General features: G+C 48.1%; 1 protein-coding gene across 1 annotated transcript in view; it reads left to right on the forward strand.

Annotated features, from left to right (window-relative positions):
* Positions 1-20002, forward strand: part of LOC147733279 (galanin peptides-like) — a 142452-nt gene that overhangs the window by 62582 nt on the left and 59868 nt on the right. The window contains exons 3-4 of the mRNA XM_086958947.1: positions 12642-12689; positions 13050-13121. Of these exons, the coding sequence (XP_086815073.1) occupies positions 12642-12689; positions 13050-13121 (120 nt within the window). The remainder of the gene's footprint in view (positions 1-12641; positions 12690-13049; positions 13122-20002) is intronic.

Raw genomic sequence — 20002 nt, forward strand, 5'->3', positions numbered from 1 at the left:
AGTTAGGGGCGCAATGTGCCCCATTAGAAAATGTTAAAGGTCAACATCGCTCTCACCACCAGTCAATCCAAGTAAAGATTGGGGTCAAGATATGTCACATCATAAAAGGTTTAAGCTCAAAGCATGCCCACCCCAGTTAATTCCAGTAAATAATGTGGTCAAAACATACACCCATCAAAAATGGGAAGGGCTAAACAATATACTCATCAGCTGAAAATTCAACAACAGAATTTGTGGTTGCTAAACCCCCCCCCATAAAAATGTTTGAGTTCAAATGAGATTTGGGTTAAAAATTGCCAACGCCACCAGCACACCAAGTAAATGAGGTAACAGGAACACTGCCCCATCACTGGCAACAGTATGAATATTTTGAGATGCAACAACCCAAATCCCAGCACTACTAAAAGTATGTAAAGTATGAGTGAAATAGTCTTCCAGTAACAATTGCATAAGGTACCCATTAAAACAGCAAAACATTAGCAGTAGTGTGGCTCACTGGTTAGAGGCGGCAGACCCGAGAGCAGAGGACGGCCCGGGACCAGGGTTCGATTCCCGGTGCGGCAGGTTTCTGGACCAGGGTCAGCGGACTCGATAATTCTCTCGCCTGGGTGCGCACTCTGATCAGCAATCACACTCGGCAACTCTGGGCATTAGCTTGCCTCATCTTCACTAACGGCCCCACCAGACCACCGGGGATGCCTGGTCTCACCCTGGAGATACCCATTAAGGGACCATCTCTCAGGAAAGCTAGGAAGGGTTTCGCAGCGGTCGAAGCGCCTTGGGACCCTACGGGTAAGTAGTGCGCTATATAAATGCCAATACATTTACACATCTATACCAGACCACAATAAAAAAAGAGGAAGGTAAGTAAAATAAAAGCCAAGCCAATCCATGCATCCTATCCACAAATGCATACAAACAAATGCAGGAATAAATTCAGCATGGCCATACTCAAATACACCATATAAATCTAGTATGGCAAAAAAAACTTACAGTCTGGCAGCAACCAAACATGAAGCATACTTAATTAGACTTTTAAATTAAGATTAAAAAATAATTAAAAGCAATCAATGAACCATGCAGAAAAAGTAAGATAAATGACACTGGTACTTGAACCTGGTACCTGAGTATCCTACTGCAAGTTGTCGACTTCCTCCAAAGCACACCCATGACACTTCACAGGTAGCCAATCCTTTGCAAAGCATTCCATGAGATTCCCGCAGTCCTGCGCAGGAGATGCAATTGAGTATCAAGGTCAAAATCAACTGTGCGCATCAATGCACTTCTGCCCACACCAATTTTCTTTGCACACCCGACAGGTCATTGCTGCCAAGTTCAAGAGTAGGAGGCCAATGGTCCATAGCTAGGCACCGTAGCATCCGTAAAATAGTCCCAGCCTTTGTTCACTGGCAAAGTAGCCGCAGCGCACCTCAGACTCACCAATTAACCGACTTCAAAAAGTTTTTCAAGGCTCCGCTCGACAATCATTGCACACAAGGTCATTCACTTGAACTTGTGTGTGCCAGCACGGAAGCTGGTTTACCTCCATTGATTCTGTGTAGCTGAAAATATAAGAAGAACGTCGAGCTCACTAAGGAATCATACATAACATCTCCAATTGAATAAAATTGTTTCAAGTGCACCGTAATATGTAATTTTCTACAGGAGGTGGAAGTTGTAGCGATCTCCCTAAGATGACGTAAAGCCTCGAGGAATTCACGATGACTTTAAATGTCGCACTAAGAAGCAAACAGGTGAGGCAGATTTTTATCAAAAGACTCGGGCTGCGAATTATGCGCTGCCTTCAGCAGATCACAGGTCAAAGGTTCCTGAAACAATTTCAACAACACTGTTATAGTACATCCACATGTGCACTGTTAAGTAGTGTTTCTTCTCGTACTGCAGGCAGAAAGCAGGTAGAAGGTCCTAGTAATCCACCACTCACACGTGTTAAAGTACAATAGGCATCCCCGTGTTTCTAATGGACACTGTGCTTGTAGAAACACACTCTTCAGTTTCTAAGAAGAAGCAGGTGACACACACCAAACTGCAGGATGAAGCACACTAGGCCCAAAGTAGTCGCTATCTGCTCGCTGTAAAAGTTGATACATGGAACTGTAATGTTCGTTCCTTTACCCCACATAATACTCTGAGTCAAGTGGATGTGGATAACTCAGGTTTATTCAATCACAACAAGTATCTGAGAGCTAAGGGCGCCGAGCGTCTAACTGCCTCCAGCTCCGGTCGCCAACTGCCGTTTTCCTAGTTCGCGCCTTTCTCTTAACGTCTCTACGCATGCGCGCCTATCCGCTCCAGTCTATGGCGTGACGCGTCACCGCGTATACGCACATAGACTAGAGCGCATACCACATATCTCCCTCCTTTAATATAACCAAAACATAACATTGTGTCCCAGGGGTGAGCGTCCCCAGCAGTGAGGAGTCTATGTGGGGCACCACATCTAGTGTCCATCCATTACAAAGTCTCTGTACCGAGAGGGCACTATGACTGCCCTCCCACTGCGGGTGTGTCTTACCGGTCTGTTCTCTCCCGCTTCAGTCTCTCCTTGGGACATCCCCGCATCTCTCAATTCAGCTCCCTGTTCTGCGTCCATCTGTGTGTCCCCTCCGTCGTTGGGCTGGGTTCCTGGGACATGCGATACGCCGTCCTCACCTGCACCTTCTCCGTGGTCACCAGTGCCATGCTCAGAGGGCAGGCAGACTTCTCTGTGGTCTATGCGCCTCTCGCTCTCCTCCGCCTTAGGCCAGACTATTATTTTGTTGACCCTGGCCATGCGGTCTTGCGACCAGACCTTCCCATCACTGAGGAGAGCCGCCCTACCACGCACCTCCTTGACTTGGAGCGGCTGGCTGAATTTGCTTTCACCCTTCTTTTGTAAGGTAGGGAGTTTAATCCTAACCCACTCCCCTTCTTCCAGTGCCGTTTCCTTTGTGCTTCGTCGCTTGTTATAGTGTGCAGCGTAAATCTTCTGGGCCTTCTCCAAATTGCACTGCACCACCGCTGGGGACCACTTACTGGTGATGGTCTTCTCCCTCCATGTTACATTGTCCCGGGTGAAGGGATGCCGCCCCCGTAGCACCTGGAACGGACTGTACCCCACTACGGAGGGCGTGATGCGATAAGCCCATAGCATGTTCATTACTTCCACTTCCCAGTCCTTTCCTTGCGATATGGCTGCCTGAATCGAGCCCATGAGCACTCTATTGAATCTTTCGACCTGGCCGTTGCATGCCGGATGGTACACCGCTGTGTGTCTCACTTCAATCCCGTTCCTCTTCATGTATCTACCCCACTTGTCCGATACAAATTGCGGGCCATTGTCACTGAGAATGGACTTGGGTATTCCCTCTCTGAGGAACACTGATGTTAGGAACCTCAAAATCGTGTCCGTGTCCATCGACTCTTGTATGTCCACTTCCGGCCATTTGGAATACTTGTCCATTATCACACAAATGTACTTGTTTACCCCTCTACTGTCTAGAACGGGCCCCAGAATGTCTATGGCCACATCTTCCCAGGGGCCTTGCGGGGTGTCGAACTTCCCCAACGCAGGTCTGAGCGGGCGGAGCACCTTGTCCGCTCCTTGGCATTGCCCGCACTCCCGCACTTGTCTCTCAATGTGGGCATCCATTCCTGGCCACCAGTACATCTGCTTGACCAACGCCTTCGTTTTCACTATGCCCAGATGCCCTTCATGTAGCAACTTCAGCAGCCTGGGTATTAGTGACACTGGGGGCACGACTCTTTCTCCTCTGTACAGGAATATTCCTGAGTCGCTCAGAGATAATTCCTCCCTCATCTCGTAGAATCGACGCACACCCTCCGACAGTTTCTTCTTGTCCGGCCACCCCGATGTGAGGTGTTTTCTGACTTCCATCTTCTCCTCGTCCAGCTCGTAGGCCGCCTGCCATTCCTGAGCACTGATCGCCATCTCGTGATCTTCCATGCTGGCCACCATTTCCTCATTGTCCGGGGACTCCTCCGGGGCCCCTTCCATCGCTGCTGCCCGGCTGAGGTAATCAGCCACCTTGTTCTGCGTGCCCGGAAGATACTCCACGTCGTAGGTGTAATCCAGCAACTTCAGGGTCATTTTGGCGATTCTCGGGGTGGCCGTATCGTGGCCCGATGACGTCAACACCTTGATGAGTGGCTTGTGATCCGTCTGGAGCCTGAATCTCGTGCCCCATATGAACTGCCGGAACTTGTTCAACGCCCACGTGACCGCCAGCATCTCTTTTTCGATCACGCTATACCGTTGTTCCGTTGGGGACAGTGCCCTGGACGCAAAACTAATCGTTTCTTTAGTTCCATCTTCCCGTTCCTGCGCCAGGACAGCCCCCAGACCCTTGTCGCTGGCGTCTGTTGTCACGATGGTCCTGCCCGCGGGTACATACCCTTGCAATGGAACAGCATGGCTGATGCAGTCTTTTATGGATTCAAATTCTGACTGGGCCTCTGCGTCCCACTCGAACTTCACATTATTCCTTATGAGTTGTCTCATCCTGTACGTTCTAGTGGCAAAATGTCTGACAAACTTACTGTAATACTCGGCCATTCCGAGGAACGACCGCACCTCCTCCTTCGTTGCTGGAGCCCTGGCGTCCCTTATGGCTTTCACATTTTGCTCCTTCGGTGAGATGCCATGCGTTCCTATCTCGTGCCCTAGGTAGGTAACAGAGCGAGCTCCAATTCTACACTTGCTCCACTCCGCTGTCAAGCCTTTACTTTGCAGCACTCCCAGCACCCGATGGAGCTTTCTATCATGCTCCCCTCTGTCGGAGCCCATCACTAGGATGTCGTCTTGAAAATATTGCACTCCAGAGATGTCCTTAAATAACCTGTGCATGAGTTTTTGAAAAACAGCCGCAGCAGATGCTAGGCCGAAGGGCATTCTCCGGAATTGGTAGCATCCAAAGGGTGTAATGAAGGCTGTGTACTGCCTGCTCGACGGGTGCAGCTCAATCTGGTAATACGCGGACGTTAGGTCTATGGTGGAGAAGTGGGTGATGCCTTTCGTTCTTGCTAGCATCTCCTCTATCCTGGGGAGCGGGAACCTTTCCACGATGAGGTTTTTGTTGAGCTCCCTCAGGTCCACGCAGAGCCTGACCTTGCCACTCGGTTTCTTGACCACCACCAAGGGTGACAACCACTCCGCGCTATCCACTGGCTCGATGATGCCTTGCTCTTCCAGCTTCTGTAGTTCCTGGCGCACGGCCTCACTGGTGGAGATGGGAATATTCCAGGCCTTGTGAACAACTGGTACCGCCCCCTCCTTGAGGACCATTTTATGCACGAATTTGTCCAGTTTTCCCACCGCGCCCTCAAAGACTTTGGGGTAAGCTGCCTTCCAATCTTCATCTTTCGTGAGGGGCCATTCATCGGTTAACATTATCTGCTCCTTCCCTCCGGGGTTTAGTACGATGCCGAGATCGCCTGCGTCTCTCCATCCCAGCACCGATGGGCCCTTCTCCGCTACGTACAGGGTGCACGTGGCCGACCGTCCTCTGAATTCGAACACCAGGTCTCTGCACCCTACTAGGGGAATGGAGTTCTCTGTGTACGAGATGGGTCTGATGTCCGGTGGCCTCAGGTCGGGCCCAACAACCGGCACGAAGTCCCCTTCCCATATCGATCTCTGCACAATGGTCCAGGGGGACCCGGAATCCACAGCCACATGTACTTTGACGCCACCAATCAGCATGTCTGTGCGGGGCTTATCTCTACGCCTCCCCGATACGTCCAGCACTTGATCCTCGATGCACAGGACCAGATCGTCGTCTTCCTGATCTTCTTCCTCACTTACGTGGGCCGTGGCTGCGTCGATGCATTTGACCGTGGACTTCGTCCCTTTCCTCCGACATACCTTTTCGAAGTGGCCATTCAAACCACAGAACGAGCACCTGGCTCTGAACGCGGGACATCGCTTGTCCTGGGCCGCGTGGGCTGCACTGCCGCATCTGTAGCACGCAAATTTGTTCCCCGGACTGGGGCGGGCCGTTGGTCTCCCCGACCCTTTTACGTCCTTTCTTGGTTCACCGTAGGCGCTTTTGGGCTTGCTGGACTGCGGTGCTTCGTCGATCTTGTTTATCATCTGTCTCGGCCCACTTTCTCTTTTTGCTGCATCAGCACCTCTCTTCGACATTTCTGCCTTCTTGACCATTGCCACCACTTCTTTAAGGGATGTCTCATTCATCGCCCACAGCTTGTCCTGCACTGCTCTGCTGGTTGTGTGCATTACGATTTGGTCTTTAATGTATTCGTCCTGCAGCGTCCCGTAGCGGCACGTGATTGCTAATCTTCGGAGTGCAGCGACATAGTCGTCGATGGATTCTCCCGCTTCTTGTTTTCTCTGTTGGAAGTTATAGCGGTCTATCGAGATACAAACTGCTGGACGGTAGTGACTGTCCAAGTCGTCTATAGCATTCACTAAGACATCCGTCTCCGTCGCATCCCTCTCCTTGGGTACCAAGTTCTTGAACACCCTCACACCTTCTGGGCCTAAGTTGTGGAGCAACAGTCTCTTTTTCCTTTCCGGCGTGTATTCCCCGTCATTCTCGTCTCCGAGGGCTTCAATGTAATTCAGGAAATATTCTTTCCAGTCTTCCCATTTTAATTGGGGTTCACCTGGTCTGGGTAGGAACGGCACGGGTGCCATCAGGGCTGACGCTTGATTTGCCATTCTAGCTTCGCCTCTGGGTTCACCCTCCTGGGCCCTACGTTGGTTAGGCTCACCGGACGCTCCTGCGCTCTCTGCCGTGTCGCCTTGGCCCCTTGGACTGCCTGGGGTGTTATCCCTCTCGCTGCGCACAGTCTGTTCACTCTTCCCCCCTTCCTCTTGTTTGGGGGTGTCTCCCTTGGTTGCCAGGTTGCTGGCTGGAAGCTCCTGGGGTCTTGGTCGCACTGACCTGGCTTGTACTGTAGGTGCTTGGTTCAGTACCGTGCCACTGCGCTGCTGCCACGCCCTTCGCTCTTCCTTGTAGGTTACTGCCTTGTCGGCTCGTAGGTGTGGGTCGTGAGGGTGTTCGCCGTCGTCCTCTGCACCGGTGGTGTTCGGATGCCAGCCTTGTCGCCAATGTAATGTTCGTTCCTTTACCCCACAGAATACTCTGAGTCAAGTGGATGTGGATAACTCAGGTTTATTCAATCACAACAAGTATCTGAGAGCTAAGGGCGCCGAGCGTCTAACTGCCTCCAGCTCCGGTCGCCAACTGCCGTTTTCCTAGTTCGCGCCTTTCTCTTAACGTCTCTACGCATGCGCGCCTATCCGCTCCAGTCTATGGCGTGACGCGTCACCGCGTATACGCACATAGACTAGAGCGCATACCACAGGAACTGCAGGCTCAATTAGAATCAGTACTGCCAGTACAAGTTCTCGCTGGAGCCAAAGCAATATTAGCTCAGCAGCGCCTATTTAAATGCCTTGAGTTAAGGCTGCCTGATGAAAATAGACACCAGTGGTGATCCCAGGTGCATTTCCTCTTAGTAGGCTTAAAAAAGGCTCTCCTAAAAGTTCTCTTCACTTAATGTCTGTCCTCCCCTTTTGCAGCAATCATGACTCCTTTTAAGTTTCAGAAGTGGCAGGAATGATGATAAATCCAAAAGGTAGTTTATTCTTCTGATTAAAGTAAGCGTCTTAGGTTACAGGAATAGTAGGTTACAATGTAGAAGACGTAGCAGCAGTCCCACTGGGTGCATCCCAGCTGCTCATTCCACACTCTCCAACTGACATTTCACTCAACCAGACACACAGGAATATTCTGTGACATGGCTCATACAATGTCTAACAAGCAGGACACAGAATACAAAGGATGAACTAAATATCAAGAAGAGCAGGATACCACAGTACGTCAACATCTTTACGCTGTGTAACCACTCACTTGTGGGCACGTATCACAACCAAAACGTAAAATACAGCGACCATACTAACAATAACTAATTGATACACTTACTCTACTCAAGAAGGGAGTCTTTCGAGTCGGTCAGGATGAGTATTGTGCCCATAAAATACACACTAACACATCTCTTATTCTTACCAGCCTTCAAAGTCTACTTATCAATATTTCCTAGTCGTACAAATATTATCCCTCTGAATCATTGAAGCTGGCCACGCAAGTCATGCTCATCATTTGCAAAACATTAAGGGCCTTATACGTCACTTTTTTCCCATGTAAGAAATGACACATTGGTTGTGCAAAGGGCTTGTAAATAAGCCCCTAAGTGAATGCAACACCCTGCATGCAGTTGCCACTTAAATCTCTATACTGTACCTTAGGGATTCAACCTTCACTTACACAGCACAACCCGACAAAACATTTCACCACTAAAATAGACAGTAAAGACACTGCTAAGTTGAGTATAGAAAGTAAAATTTCCTGAATAGGTTCATGATCATAACCTATGTGTTCATGCTATGTATGTACACTATCACTGCCATCCCCATGCAACTCCGCAAAGAGTTTATTGTGTCAATAAGCCATTTAAGGGCCATACATATCTAAGTTTAATATCCAAGCCCTTAAAATGGTCTAAAATTCCTAAAATTCAAGAAGAAGTAAAATGATATTAGACTACAAAGAACCCTGTTCCATTAGAACAGAATGTAGAGCATAAGACAGCACTCATACTGCAGCCAAGAGATATGCTCATTATTATTCCTTCTCTCCACCAGAGACCTGTCTAAGATTGTGGAGAGTGGCAGACAATGACCAGTGAAGAACTCGCTGGAAGAGCTGAGATGCTATTAGAGGACTTCATTGTGAGAAGTTGGCCTGGTATATGATGCTCACTAGTTCTAGTGATCACCCTGTACCATGCCAAGCAACCCTTATGATGATCGGTTGTAAGTCAACCTTATAGACCAGTTATCCTAGTGGTAACGTGGACTAAGCAGTCTTAGGCTAAAGTCTGAAAGGCATGTGAAGCCAGCTGTATTACCATACACAACTACCTTGAATACCAAATGAAAGGACACCACACAGATATATATTGAAAATATATATATATATTTATTAACTACAAATATCCCCTGAACTCTTTATGAGCACAGAAGCACAAGCGTTAAACAAAACACAGTTTAAAATACACAAAAGTTTCACAATATGGATGAGCCCTAGGGGCCACCTAAACCATATACTAAGAAAGTGGTATAAGAGATACCAATCAAAAAGGAAACAGGCCTAGGGCCTTGGGAATCGCTGGAGCTGTTCGGGACTAGCAGTGACTAAGTCGGAAAAGGCCAGCGGGACTCGGGTGCAGTGTTTAAAATGCACGCACTCACCAATGTTAAGTCTATGGTGCGTAAAAGTTGTAAAGTTAGTTAGTTCGGAACCTTCCGAATGACCTAGAAAGCTGAAACTTGAGACACAGGCCCTAGAGGCATGTACCAGTGTGGGAACACCGGCGTTGCTGAGTTACCTCACCCACAGGAAGCGGGTGCATAGGGCCAAAGTAGTGTCGGGTTTCGTCACGCTGGTCGATGGTGCTTGGAGTTGGAGATGCTGCAGGCGGCTCGATGTGAAGAGTGCCGGTGGATCCAAGGGTGGATCTGAAGAGGTGAAAACCTGAAAGCAGAGGGGACAATGTTCAAAGTCACTAGCCAGTGACTACCGTGGAACCAGATTGGAACCAGGCGATGTCGGGTGCAAACAGGCATTGAGGTGTAGCTTCACTCTCCAGCCACGTAGACACCGGGGATCAAGGACTTTCAGGAGTCGGTCACAAGCTGTACCACGCAGGCTTCTCGCTGTTGGCGGTGTCGGCAACTTGATTGGAGTAAACAGGCCTTGGCTAATGCAAGCCATGCAGGAATCAAAAAAGGCTTATCACTCGGACCAGCAAGGTCTGAGCGGGTGCTCCCTTTTACAGGAGCGAGGGCAAGTCTAAAGCAATCAGACCCACAGTGTAGTTTGTCGGTTTCGTTGCTAAGATGGCCGCTGACTACGTGGCTAGTGGCTGGGATGGCGCGTTGAGTGGCGCAATGCAAAAGGGCCCCACGCAGATCGTGGAGATGCTGGGGGGCTGATCTTCAGTGCAAGGGCTGCTTGGTGGTGGGGGTTCTTAGTCCCTAAAGCACCACGTCGAGGATGCCTCTGATGCTGCGCAGTCAGCTTTTCGGGTGTCTTCCAAGAGGTCCGGCCCCACGTCACTCGGTGCCTCCACGGGTCCCTTCTTTGCAGGGACTGTGGATCGAGCGGTGATAAGTCTGGGAGTCTGGGTCTTGTCAGGCTCTGGGCTCAGGCTCCGGGGAGAGCCGGCGGTAAAGCAGACGTCGAGTTGCTGGTTGGTGCCTGTGTTCACAGGGTGGCCACTCCTAGGCCACAAGGGAGATTCTCTTCAGTCTTCTGTGCAGCAGAATGTTGAAGTCCAGTCGTCTTCTTCGTTTAAAGTTGATTCAGGATGATCTGAGGTGCTCTGGCACTGCTCCCACTCTTATTCCCAATCTGAGGGGTGGATCACCTGCTAGGTCCCTCCTCTGGGTGGGACCAGGAAGGGGGGCGGTTACACCCCCTTTCCTTTGTCCAGCTCCTCGCCAGGCCTGGGTCTGGAAAGTCCCAGGACCGGTTTGGACTGGCTTATGCACGGGGACACCTTGTGTGCCCCGGGCATGTCTCAATCTATTCAGCCCTGTCCTACCCAATACACAAAATCCTGTCTGGGGTGGTGCTCGCACCTCCCAAGGCAGGAAACCCTTTGTCCAAGCCTCCCTCGCTGGAAGGACTCCCAGCAGCAGGAGGTCAGACTTGTGTCTGTGGTGGCCGCATCCATTTTGTGATGCTGAGGCTCTGGTTAACTTTAACCGGGGTTAAGGCTACACACATGTCGTGTTCCTCTAGAAGTGTGGAATGCTATCCCCGTCGACAGAACTGTCGAGGGGATAGTATTCCAAATCGTATGACACCTTACTCGACATGTTTTGATAAAGCCAAACCAAAGTTAGCATATAACCGCGAGGATTATAATGCACTTAAGAGTATATGGTATGGCAATATCCCGGAACAGCTAAGGGAGTGGTTCCCGACAGCTGCAGACAGGCTCAGCTTATGCTAGAGCACCATCTCACATATTTCCAAGCACTCTGCCTCCAGGATTGATGAGGCCTTCCATAGGAGTGGCTGATAGGAACATATGTGTCCAGTTTAGGTTAGGTATAGGGATACTACACCTAAGCAAGGGATGATTACACCGACTTGCCCCAGCTGAGTGATCAGCCAGTTGTGTCAAATATGGAGTCCAGGCGAGGGGTGGCACAATACATGCTGCAGCCCCTGGTAGGTAGGCCTTGGAAACACCTATGCCCTGGGTACCTAGGGTACACTGTTACAGGGGCCAATAAGGTGAACCAGTTCCAATTCGTAATGCACCTAGAGTGCATTGGCAGTAATTTAGAGAGAGAACAGCAGGCTGTGGGTCTGATTAGCAGACCAACAGCCACATTAAGTCATAAACCAGTGAAGCAAAAAAGCAAAAATTTGGGGTGACCATAGGATAGTAGACCCTACTCTCCTACATTCTTTATATGCGGAAACAATGGTTCCTGCGGCGACCTAGAGTATATAAAGGAATATAATATTATGCGCAATCGCTATGAAGTACAGGGTTAAAGTGATGTCAGAAGGAGAAGAACCGTACACAACTCAATATAGGGTGAAGATAACTATAGTTTATATAATCATAGTAAAAGCAGTTATTTAATTGAATGGTGCATTGTGTCCCCAGTGAACATGGAACCTATAAAAATTCGTGACAGTTTTGTGACAAATACATAAAAAGGCTTCTAAGAGAGTTTTAAAGTCGACCCTCCAGAAAAATGTATGGTGGGAGTGGTTCGCTTTATTTTTCATCAACGGCGTTTTTACCCCTGTATGGATTGTGGGGTCTCTTCAGGACCTAACGAAATAGGGACATCTGGTTAGGCAGGATTCTCTGTCATCGTGAGTAGTGTATGGCACCCAATGTGAAAAATAGGAATTGAGGGTTACTCACATGGAACCCAGCCGGGTACCCGGCGAGGGGAGGGAAGAGATGACAGAGGGTATGCATCAGCTGTGATAATTGACCCACGTGACAAGGTGCGTGTGAAATTGGCCCTATTTATTTATATGGATTCAAGAAGAATCATCCAAACGTTCCATCAATCTGTGCATCACAACTTGACAAAGGCTAAATTAAGTAGCCACGCGTGCAGCCGCTAAACGCTGGGAAGACCGCTTTCGTCCGTCTCCCACGTTGCTATGTGTATTAGAGCATTTCAGTCATGGAGAAAGATTATTTTAATAACACATGATTGGAATGATGGGGCAGTTGGCATGCACCAGCCACTGCAAGTGGTTGCCGTGACATTCTCATCAGTACAACGATCTCCGGTTTAATAGTCTACTCAGCTTTCGTTGAGAGGGCATCAAACTTGATTCTAATATCCAGACTTGTCCTCGGCGGGGTCATTTCTTTTGTTCTGTAGACATATGTACGTTCAATTTGTAGACTTTGAAAGCAAAATGTTGTTGTACATAAGACGTCGCCGCTCAATGTGTGATGAGAACTGTACTGGAATGGGTGTGCTGTACGATACTGGGTACCGGCTGTTTTCTAAACTGCATAATAGGAATCATCCTTTGTTTCAGATCGACTTGATCAACTTATAAAGGAACATGAAAAGTCAAGTGGAAAAAGTAAGATGGCTTTTGGAGGTTATTTTACATAACAGTCTATTTCATTTAAGCTGACTCACAGTAGTACTGAACCCACACATCGAACTCACCATCACCTAGACATAGTCTAAGTTCACCCAGTTCTCATAGCGTAATCCTTTCCTACGATTTCATCTCTTTTCACATACATTGATTCCTTCTTTCATTTACGAACCCTCATGTTTAAAAAGGGTCCATCAGTATGTTCACAGAACCCACGCAATCCAATTTAGAAACCTAATTCAAGACCGTAAATAAACCTGCAACAGTGATAGCATTAAAGTAACAAGGTTTGAACATGGAAAGTGAATTAATGTCTCTGGCGTGTGTTGCATTAAACAGATGCAGCAAACAAAAAGAAAAAAGAAAAAGCTGGAAAACGGGAACTGCAGCTCGAAGATGATGCAAAGTCAGGTAAGGAATGGCCGAGGGGCTCTAAAGCTCGGTACACACTCCAGGCAGATTTCTAGGTCGTTGATCTAAGTCCATGTCTTTTTTCGGAGAGTCCTTTTATCTAAAAGTCACTCAGTAGAAGATTCAAAGGAGATACAGAGCATAAGCGTTCAACCCCCCACAAGTCCCTTCATATGGAGTAAGCAAAATAACAGGTTTATAGGTCATTGAAGAATCGTTTGGTAGACTTTCTTTGCGCTTCATTTGTTGTCAACAAAATGTGTCACTCTTCACAACAAACACCCTTTTAAAATAACATAAAACATTAATCGTCCTTTAAACAGTCACAGCCCTTGCAGGTAAGCGCAGTGGTACGGTGTGGGGGCAGGGCTGGCAGATGCATGTGACAAACGACGGATTAGGGAAAATGATTTAATAAATAAATTATACCCCTTACCTTGCGCTTGCTGCATCACTGAGTGGGCGATGCGGCGAGCGCGAGCTAAGTTGTTTTTATTTATTTATTTATTTTACCTATTCTGTCCTTTGTCGCTTCCATCCCTCCACCCACCCAGCCCCGCTCCACTGCGCTTACCTGCGTGGGCTGCCACTGCTTAAAAGAACAGCAAACCCAGAGGTACTGCTGAGGAATGTTGCTAGTTTTATTATTCTGACAGACGCTATGAAGCTCTGACAGAATATCCTTTATGAGGTGTCCAATAACTTATGAGGGATTGTACAATAATTCTGTGTGCAGATTAATGTCATAGTGCCAATATCGGCCCATACCCCGTACCGCTCCGCTTCCAACTTTCCCAAATAACAGACACCACACTATGATTTGTTGGAGAAAGTTGTTGCAGCTTTATTAGCACATACATTATGCCAACATGTTGGGTTATCTTACGGGCGATCCAAGAGCAGGCCGCCTCTCGCGACCCGCCCGCCTGATGAGCCATAACCCCCCGGGGTGTTAACCGCGGGGCGTTGTCAGTTTCGAGGGAAGGTCTAACCCCTCCCCTCGGTGGACCTCTATTCCGCCCCTTGCTAAAGCCCCTCCCCCTCTGAGGGCGGAGCGTTGTGGCAACCCCCGGTTGCTCATGTCTACAACCGCCCGAAGGACTAACGGGGCGCCGTCGGTCCTCCAGGATCCATCACAGCCTGGATCTCCTTGGGGATATTTCTGCTCTCGCACCCTTCCGGTGCTACTGTAGAGGGTACCCCTCTGTACCTTCCTGCATTGGATCGCCCTGTAACTCTGCCATGGCTCTGGGTGTGGCCGCCGCTGCCGCCGCCCCAGAGTCCCCCCACACACTAGCTTCTTATTAGTACAACTTGCTGCTCCCAGTGCTTCCGCTATATCAAGCAAAAGATGCCATATCAACTTCGGGTAAATGCACCCCATCTACATCAAAGCACACCGTGCATTTGTAAATTTAAATGTAAATGTAAATGTACATGAATTTATATAGCGCAAATCACCACTGGTTTCTAAGCGCTTGCTTAGGGAACCCGTCCTGGTATTCCCCTGTGAGATAACCCCAGCAGGGTATCCACAAGGTGAAAGCCAGGCATCCCGCCGCGAGGGGCCGTTGTGGAGATTAAGCAAGCTATTGCCCAGAGTTGCAGAGTGTGAACCCATTAATCGAGTAGGCACCGGAGCGAGAATTGTCGAGTCCATGGACATATTAGGACTCAAGACCCCGCCGAGCCGGGAATTGAACCCTGGTCCCGTGCTGACCTCTGCTTCCAGGTCTGCCTCCTCTAACCAGTGAGCCACACTTCTCCACTCCATTTGGTAAGTAGCAACCCAAGCCTGATGAAACAAGTTCTCCTATGCTTCAAGCTACTCCCAAGTTCGTCTGGCGACATTATCCACCTATCCTTGGCGCCATGGACCTATTGCACTACAATTGCAATCGCCGGCCTCCCTCGGCTCAGGCAAGGATAAGTCTGCTCTCTTCCTCAGCCTTGCCAAGCTGACACGCCACCACTTCCTTCTCACTTCTGCCGCCCACCAGACAGGAAAATGTAACCGAGATGTCACTGAACTTCACAACTAACTGCAAACTGTGCTTTGCAGGTGTCCGTCTCGTGCTCTATCCCCCAGTTTATTCCTATTCTGCACAGCTGGCTGACCAGCAACCAACAAGCCCCTATCAGGTCAACAACTCCACTGCCAGTGGCATGGTGTCCCCTGTCTAGCATATGGCCTCACACCCTTACTTAGACATACTGGGCACCTGCTCCCCATCAAGGTCCCGTCAGATGGCTCACTCCCATAAAGCCGACCCTACCGTAGGCTAACAAACTCCTCGCAATGCTTAGCCTCACTGGGGCGACACGTAACCTTCAACCCATGAAAAACGAATTGTACGTCCATGACCTCTCAACTATGCCTGCCAACTGCGTTCTGGTGTTGGCTTAAGACACTGTGTAGAGGACCTCCTCATGTTTGACACTTGTACAAATCGTCCCCCTGTGCCTGGCCTTCGATGGACCCTATGAAGCTTGTACAAGCAGCCAATACAACTGTATGTACAAGTTGTGCAACTAGATGAACTAATCCTTCCTCGCTCTTACTTCCTGGCCTGTGAACACTGCCAAAGGAATCCCTGTTTTAGTACCTGAAAACAACTAAGTAAATACTATCTAGGTGAAAGCTACCCCAGCACCTAGCCACGGGCCCTCCACTGCGTGCAAACCCTGTTGTTGAATTTTAGCTGTTAAAATTGCCTGGCCACTTTCGGACCCTTCACGTACAACCAGCCAAACCAATCGCTAGCATGGCCAAATATGTGCCTACATGTGTCCCATGAATTAACAAGTTAGAGGCTCACTGTAACAGCCTTATCCAAGTGGAGGCAGAGCTGAGAGGTCTTAGTGGGATCAGACTGGAGGAGGTATGTGAGTGGCTAATGCAGGCCCAAAAATGTGTGCAACCTGATAATGCATCCCCTTAGTGCCAATGGGCCAGAGTAAAGGAAACTGGCAATGCTGTGGTACAACTATGTGATTGTCTCTGCGTGGGCCAGGATCCAGCGGTTAATGAGTGGCTTATGCAGGCCCAACTAATCTGCAGGGCTATCCAGCTTGTTCCTCTAATGTGCTGAATATTGCCTGGTATCTAGCCGCTATGCCAATTGCCTCCCTGTAATTTACAAAAGGAGCACTACACTTACAACAGTCAATGCTGCTTAGTTGCCCAAGATAAAGAAGCCACAGTTAAAGCTTTCTTGCATAGCCAACCACGAACTAGCTATCCCCCTTCAGAGCTACCCGCGTACAACTGCTATGTGTGACATTTCCATTCTTTCAGTGCACGATGAGTGACATTGAAAGCTAAGAAAGACACTTTCTTGCTAACACACAACATGGAAGATGAGGGAGACTCAATGTCAGAATTACGCCCATCTAACCCACAATCATTCTGGGCAGACCAAGGATATAAGGCTGCTTATTTCAGACATTCCATAGCTTGGGGTGTGCATGTGTGAGACAGTAACATATGCACGAAACCTTGGGAGTAAAAGTGCCTGGTCTTGAATGGAACAGAGTATCACCAAATTACACAGTCAGTCAGAACTGCCTGGCCCCGTGAGACCGGAGATTTTAAGAGAAGTCCTCCATGTACCCCACAAAGAGGACCCGACCAGTCTTCTACCATTCTACCATGAGGTTACTTGTCCAGTTACCTAGGAGCTTGTGGCCAGACAGGAAAATAAGACTTTGTTGCTGTTTGGTCATTGCCTAATGTTGTTAAACAATAACTGTGGGTATCGTGGAAGAAAACAAAATTCCACCCTTCTGAACTAATCAGCCTGTGCCAAGGGAGTGGTCCCAACATTGGTATTTCAATGTGCTACAGGTATCGGAGAACCCACCCGTCCCTCAGTGGATGGGGCCACAGTTGTTAAAACTGCTGATAAAATTATTAGAGAACAAACAGCACAGCAATCCATTAATGCACATGAGATGCATGATATGCCCAAATCAACCAGTTGTTGAGTTGAAAACACATTTCTCATCATCTTTCACATGAAATGCATGATTAGCCCCTGTTCTGCCACTGTATCCAGCGCGAACCCCCAATTGTTGCACCGTAAAAGACATTGTCCAGACTCAAGTAAGAGAGGACATCAAACTCTGCAGAGGGCTGTCTAATAAGTCCCAGCTCCCAGTTACTATCCAAGTATTACTTCCATGAGTGACACCAGCATGCGCCCCCCACCCCGGATAGTAATGACCACTGGGGCGAACATGGGAGTCCCAAACACTAACACACTGCCCCCACTGTGCTATGATCCTTATACCTGTTGATAATTCAGGTGGCCACCATGTGGGTGGGGCGGTTCTCGTGCGCGGTTCCTGCATTAGAGACAGAAAACATTCATGAAAATGTCCCCCCCCCCCGATCCACGATCTGCATTCTCTGCAATGAGACATGGCCCTCAATGCCCCACACGCTACCCAGGCCGGTTGGGGTTACGAGCACTAATTAGTCAGCATTACCTGCACCCTTCCACAATTAAAGTTGTCCCCTCTTATTAATTGAAGGAACTCCATTCATAAACGAAACACTCCTCTCCTTGACTCTGAAGATGTCTACCCAAGTGTTCTGATGCCTAGAGAGGCTGCCCATTCTTGCAGTATTATCCCTCTAACTGAGTAGATCCTCTGTTGTCACATGCGCCCTTCACCATCCTCTGGTAACACACAGCTTGCTACCTCTAACAGCCTTTTAGATTTGGGCTTTGCACAAGTTGCCCCAATGCTTAAATAACGTATGATTATTACGTTAGACTGACCGCCTTGAATATACCTCACTTGAACTATATACGCTAATGAAATGGCACCCAAAACCCATTCTCCTCCTGTAATGCCCAGTACAAACATCTTCTACTCTCAGCTCTTGTTGAAACTTGCTTCTCGTAACTTCGCGTAGCTATGTACTGAGAACACCTATGGGGGTATCAGTTCTGTCCCCCTTGAGAAGTGTCCTGAACCCTATCAGTCAAAGTCCGTGCCCACGCGCCAGGCGCATAGAACTGCAGAGACCTGCAACAAGGTTCCTTTCACCTCTGAAAACTACACTGTCTACTCTGTAGCGGGCCTCTAGATTGAAGCTTGGGTCAGCCATTCCACGTTTAACTGAGTGAATAAATCTATTCTCGCTCCCCAAGAGTTTGGCTTCAAGTAATTAAGAGTTCATGCACTAATATCCTCATGCAAGGCCCAATTCCCCCTGGTAGGCCCGCAAAGTTCAATTTAAACTTTCCATTCATTTATAGCATGGTTACCCTCACACCAGCATGTCATGCCAGGAATGACGGATGAAGACACTATTTCCGAAACACCAAGAATACGCTCATAATGATCAATGATGCTAATAGACATCAGTTATTAACAATGTAATTCATAAGATATGCTATATACACATCACCTAGACAGTGCTTTTGTGGACCTTACACGCCATGAAGAACATTACGTTAAGTAAATTGCAACAAGGCATGCCCCCTATCAAATTACTCCTTTGTACACATGCCAAACCACAACACAGGACGGTTCGATGGCTGCAATGATGTGATTCACGACGTCCTCCTCTGACCGATCCCTGCATGGATATAAACAAAAGACATCCAAGCCCGCTGGACGGCTCGAGAACCCCCATGGTGTTGAGTTACCTTTGGCATGTAATCGTATACTTGACACGACACTTCCCCATATGCATAGAATCCTAAGGCATGTCTAATGCCTATTCATTTAATATCACCAACTAAAACACGGTGAAGCATTCCATGTTCTCATTAAAGCAATACTAATCCCAATGAGCAACAATGACCACTGGAATAATATTAACATTGGGTACAGTAGCAGTTTGTTGCCCGGTGTAAAGAGCTCTCCCTAGTAGCAATAAACGCTGTGTAATGAAATAACACTACAGTTAGAGGCTCCTAAAGTCTTACAGGTGTAGTGGCAAACGCATGTCGAAAAAAGTACTATTGCCCTCACATGTCACCAATAAAGAATGCTTTTAAAATTGTACATTGTCAGTCCACAAAGGGGTTTCTCTATGCATAGTACAGCCATATATGTATTGCGGATAAAATTACAAGCGGATGAGGTGGGTGAGGTCCCATGTCAACCTGCTCTATTTGGTTTGATAACTGCAGCTAAAAGTTGCACTTGCTCACATACCAGCCGCTAGATTCGGAGCTCCCTGGGTATGTGTCGACCTTGGTTTGGGTGAAAACACAAAGAAAGACTGGGGAAGCAAAAGGGAGATGTAAGTTGCTAAAAGTAGTAGGCCGCATTGGCCACTGAAGAAAAAAGCTTGCATGCGTAAATATGGTATGTATAGTATCAAATCCACAGGAGCATATATGTTTACATCAACTCCACCTTTTTTGATGAACTACCTAAATTAAATCTGACCAAATACAACTACCTGACCCCTGCAGAACCACGTCGCCGAATGAGGAATAACGTATGTTAAACTCACCCATCAACTAACTCGTCCCAGGGTAGCACACATAAGCTACCTGACCTATATCTACAGTGGTTGTACCACAGTAGCTGTCCAATAAATTGCCCTTGAATATGTACTACTACTTACAGTTGTATCACTACTATTGCTAGTATTAACTTATTAGTTGTTTAATGTCAAGAGCACTATCCTCATCATGGCTAGACCCAAAAGTGTCAGGGCACTGAACAATAGAAACAGTTAAGTTTCATGAGAGAACTCCATCTAGAAAGCTAGAAAGAAAGCTCCCTGGGATGGGAAAGTGATTGTTAATTATTATTTAGAGTACTTCGGTCGATCACGAATATACCCAAAAATGTCAGGGCGCTGCACTATATAACCAGATAAGTTACCTGAGATAACTTTTACAGGAAAA

This window comes from Lissotriton vulgaris, chromosome 2_1, assembly GCF_964263255.1.
Source record: "Lissotriton vulgaris chromosome 2_1, aLisVul1.2, whole genome shotgun sequence".
Lineage (NCBI taxonomy): Eukaryota > Metazoa > Chordata > Amphibia > Caudata > Salamandridae > Lissotriton > Lissotriton vulgaris.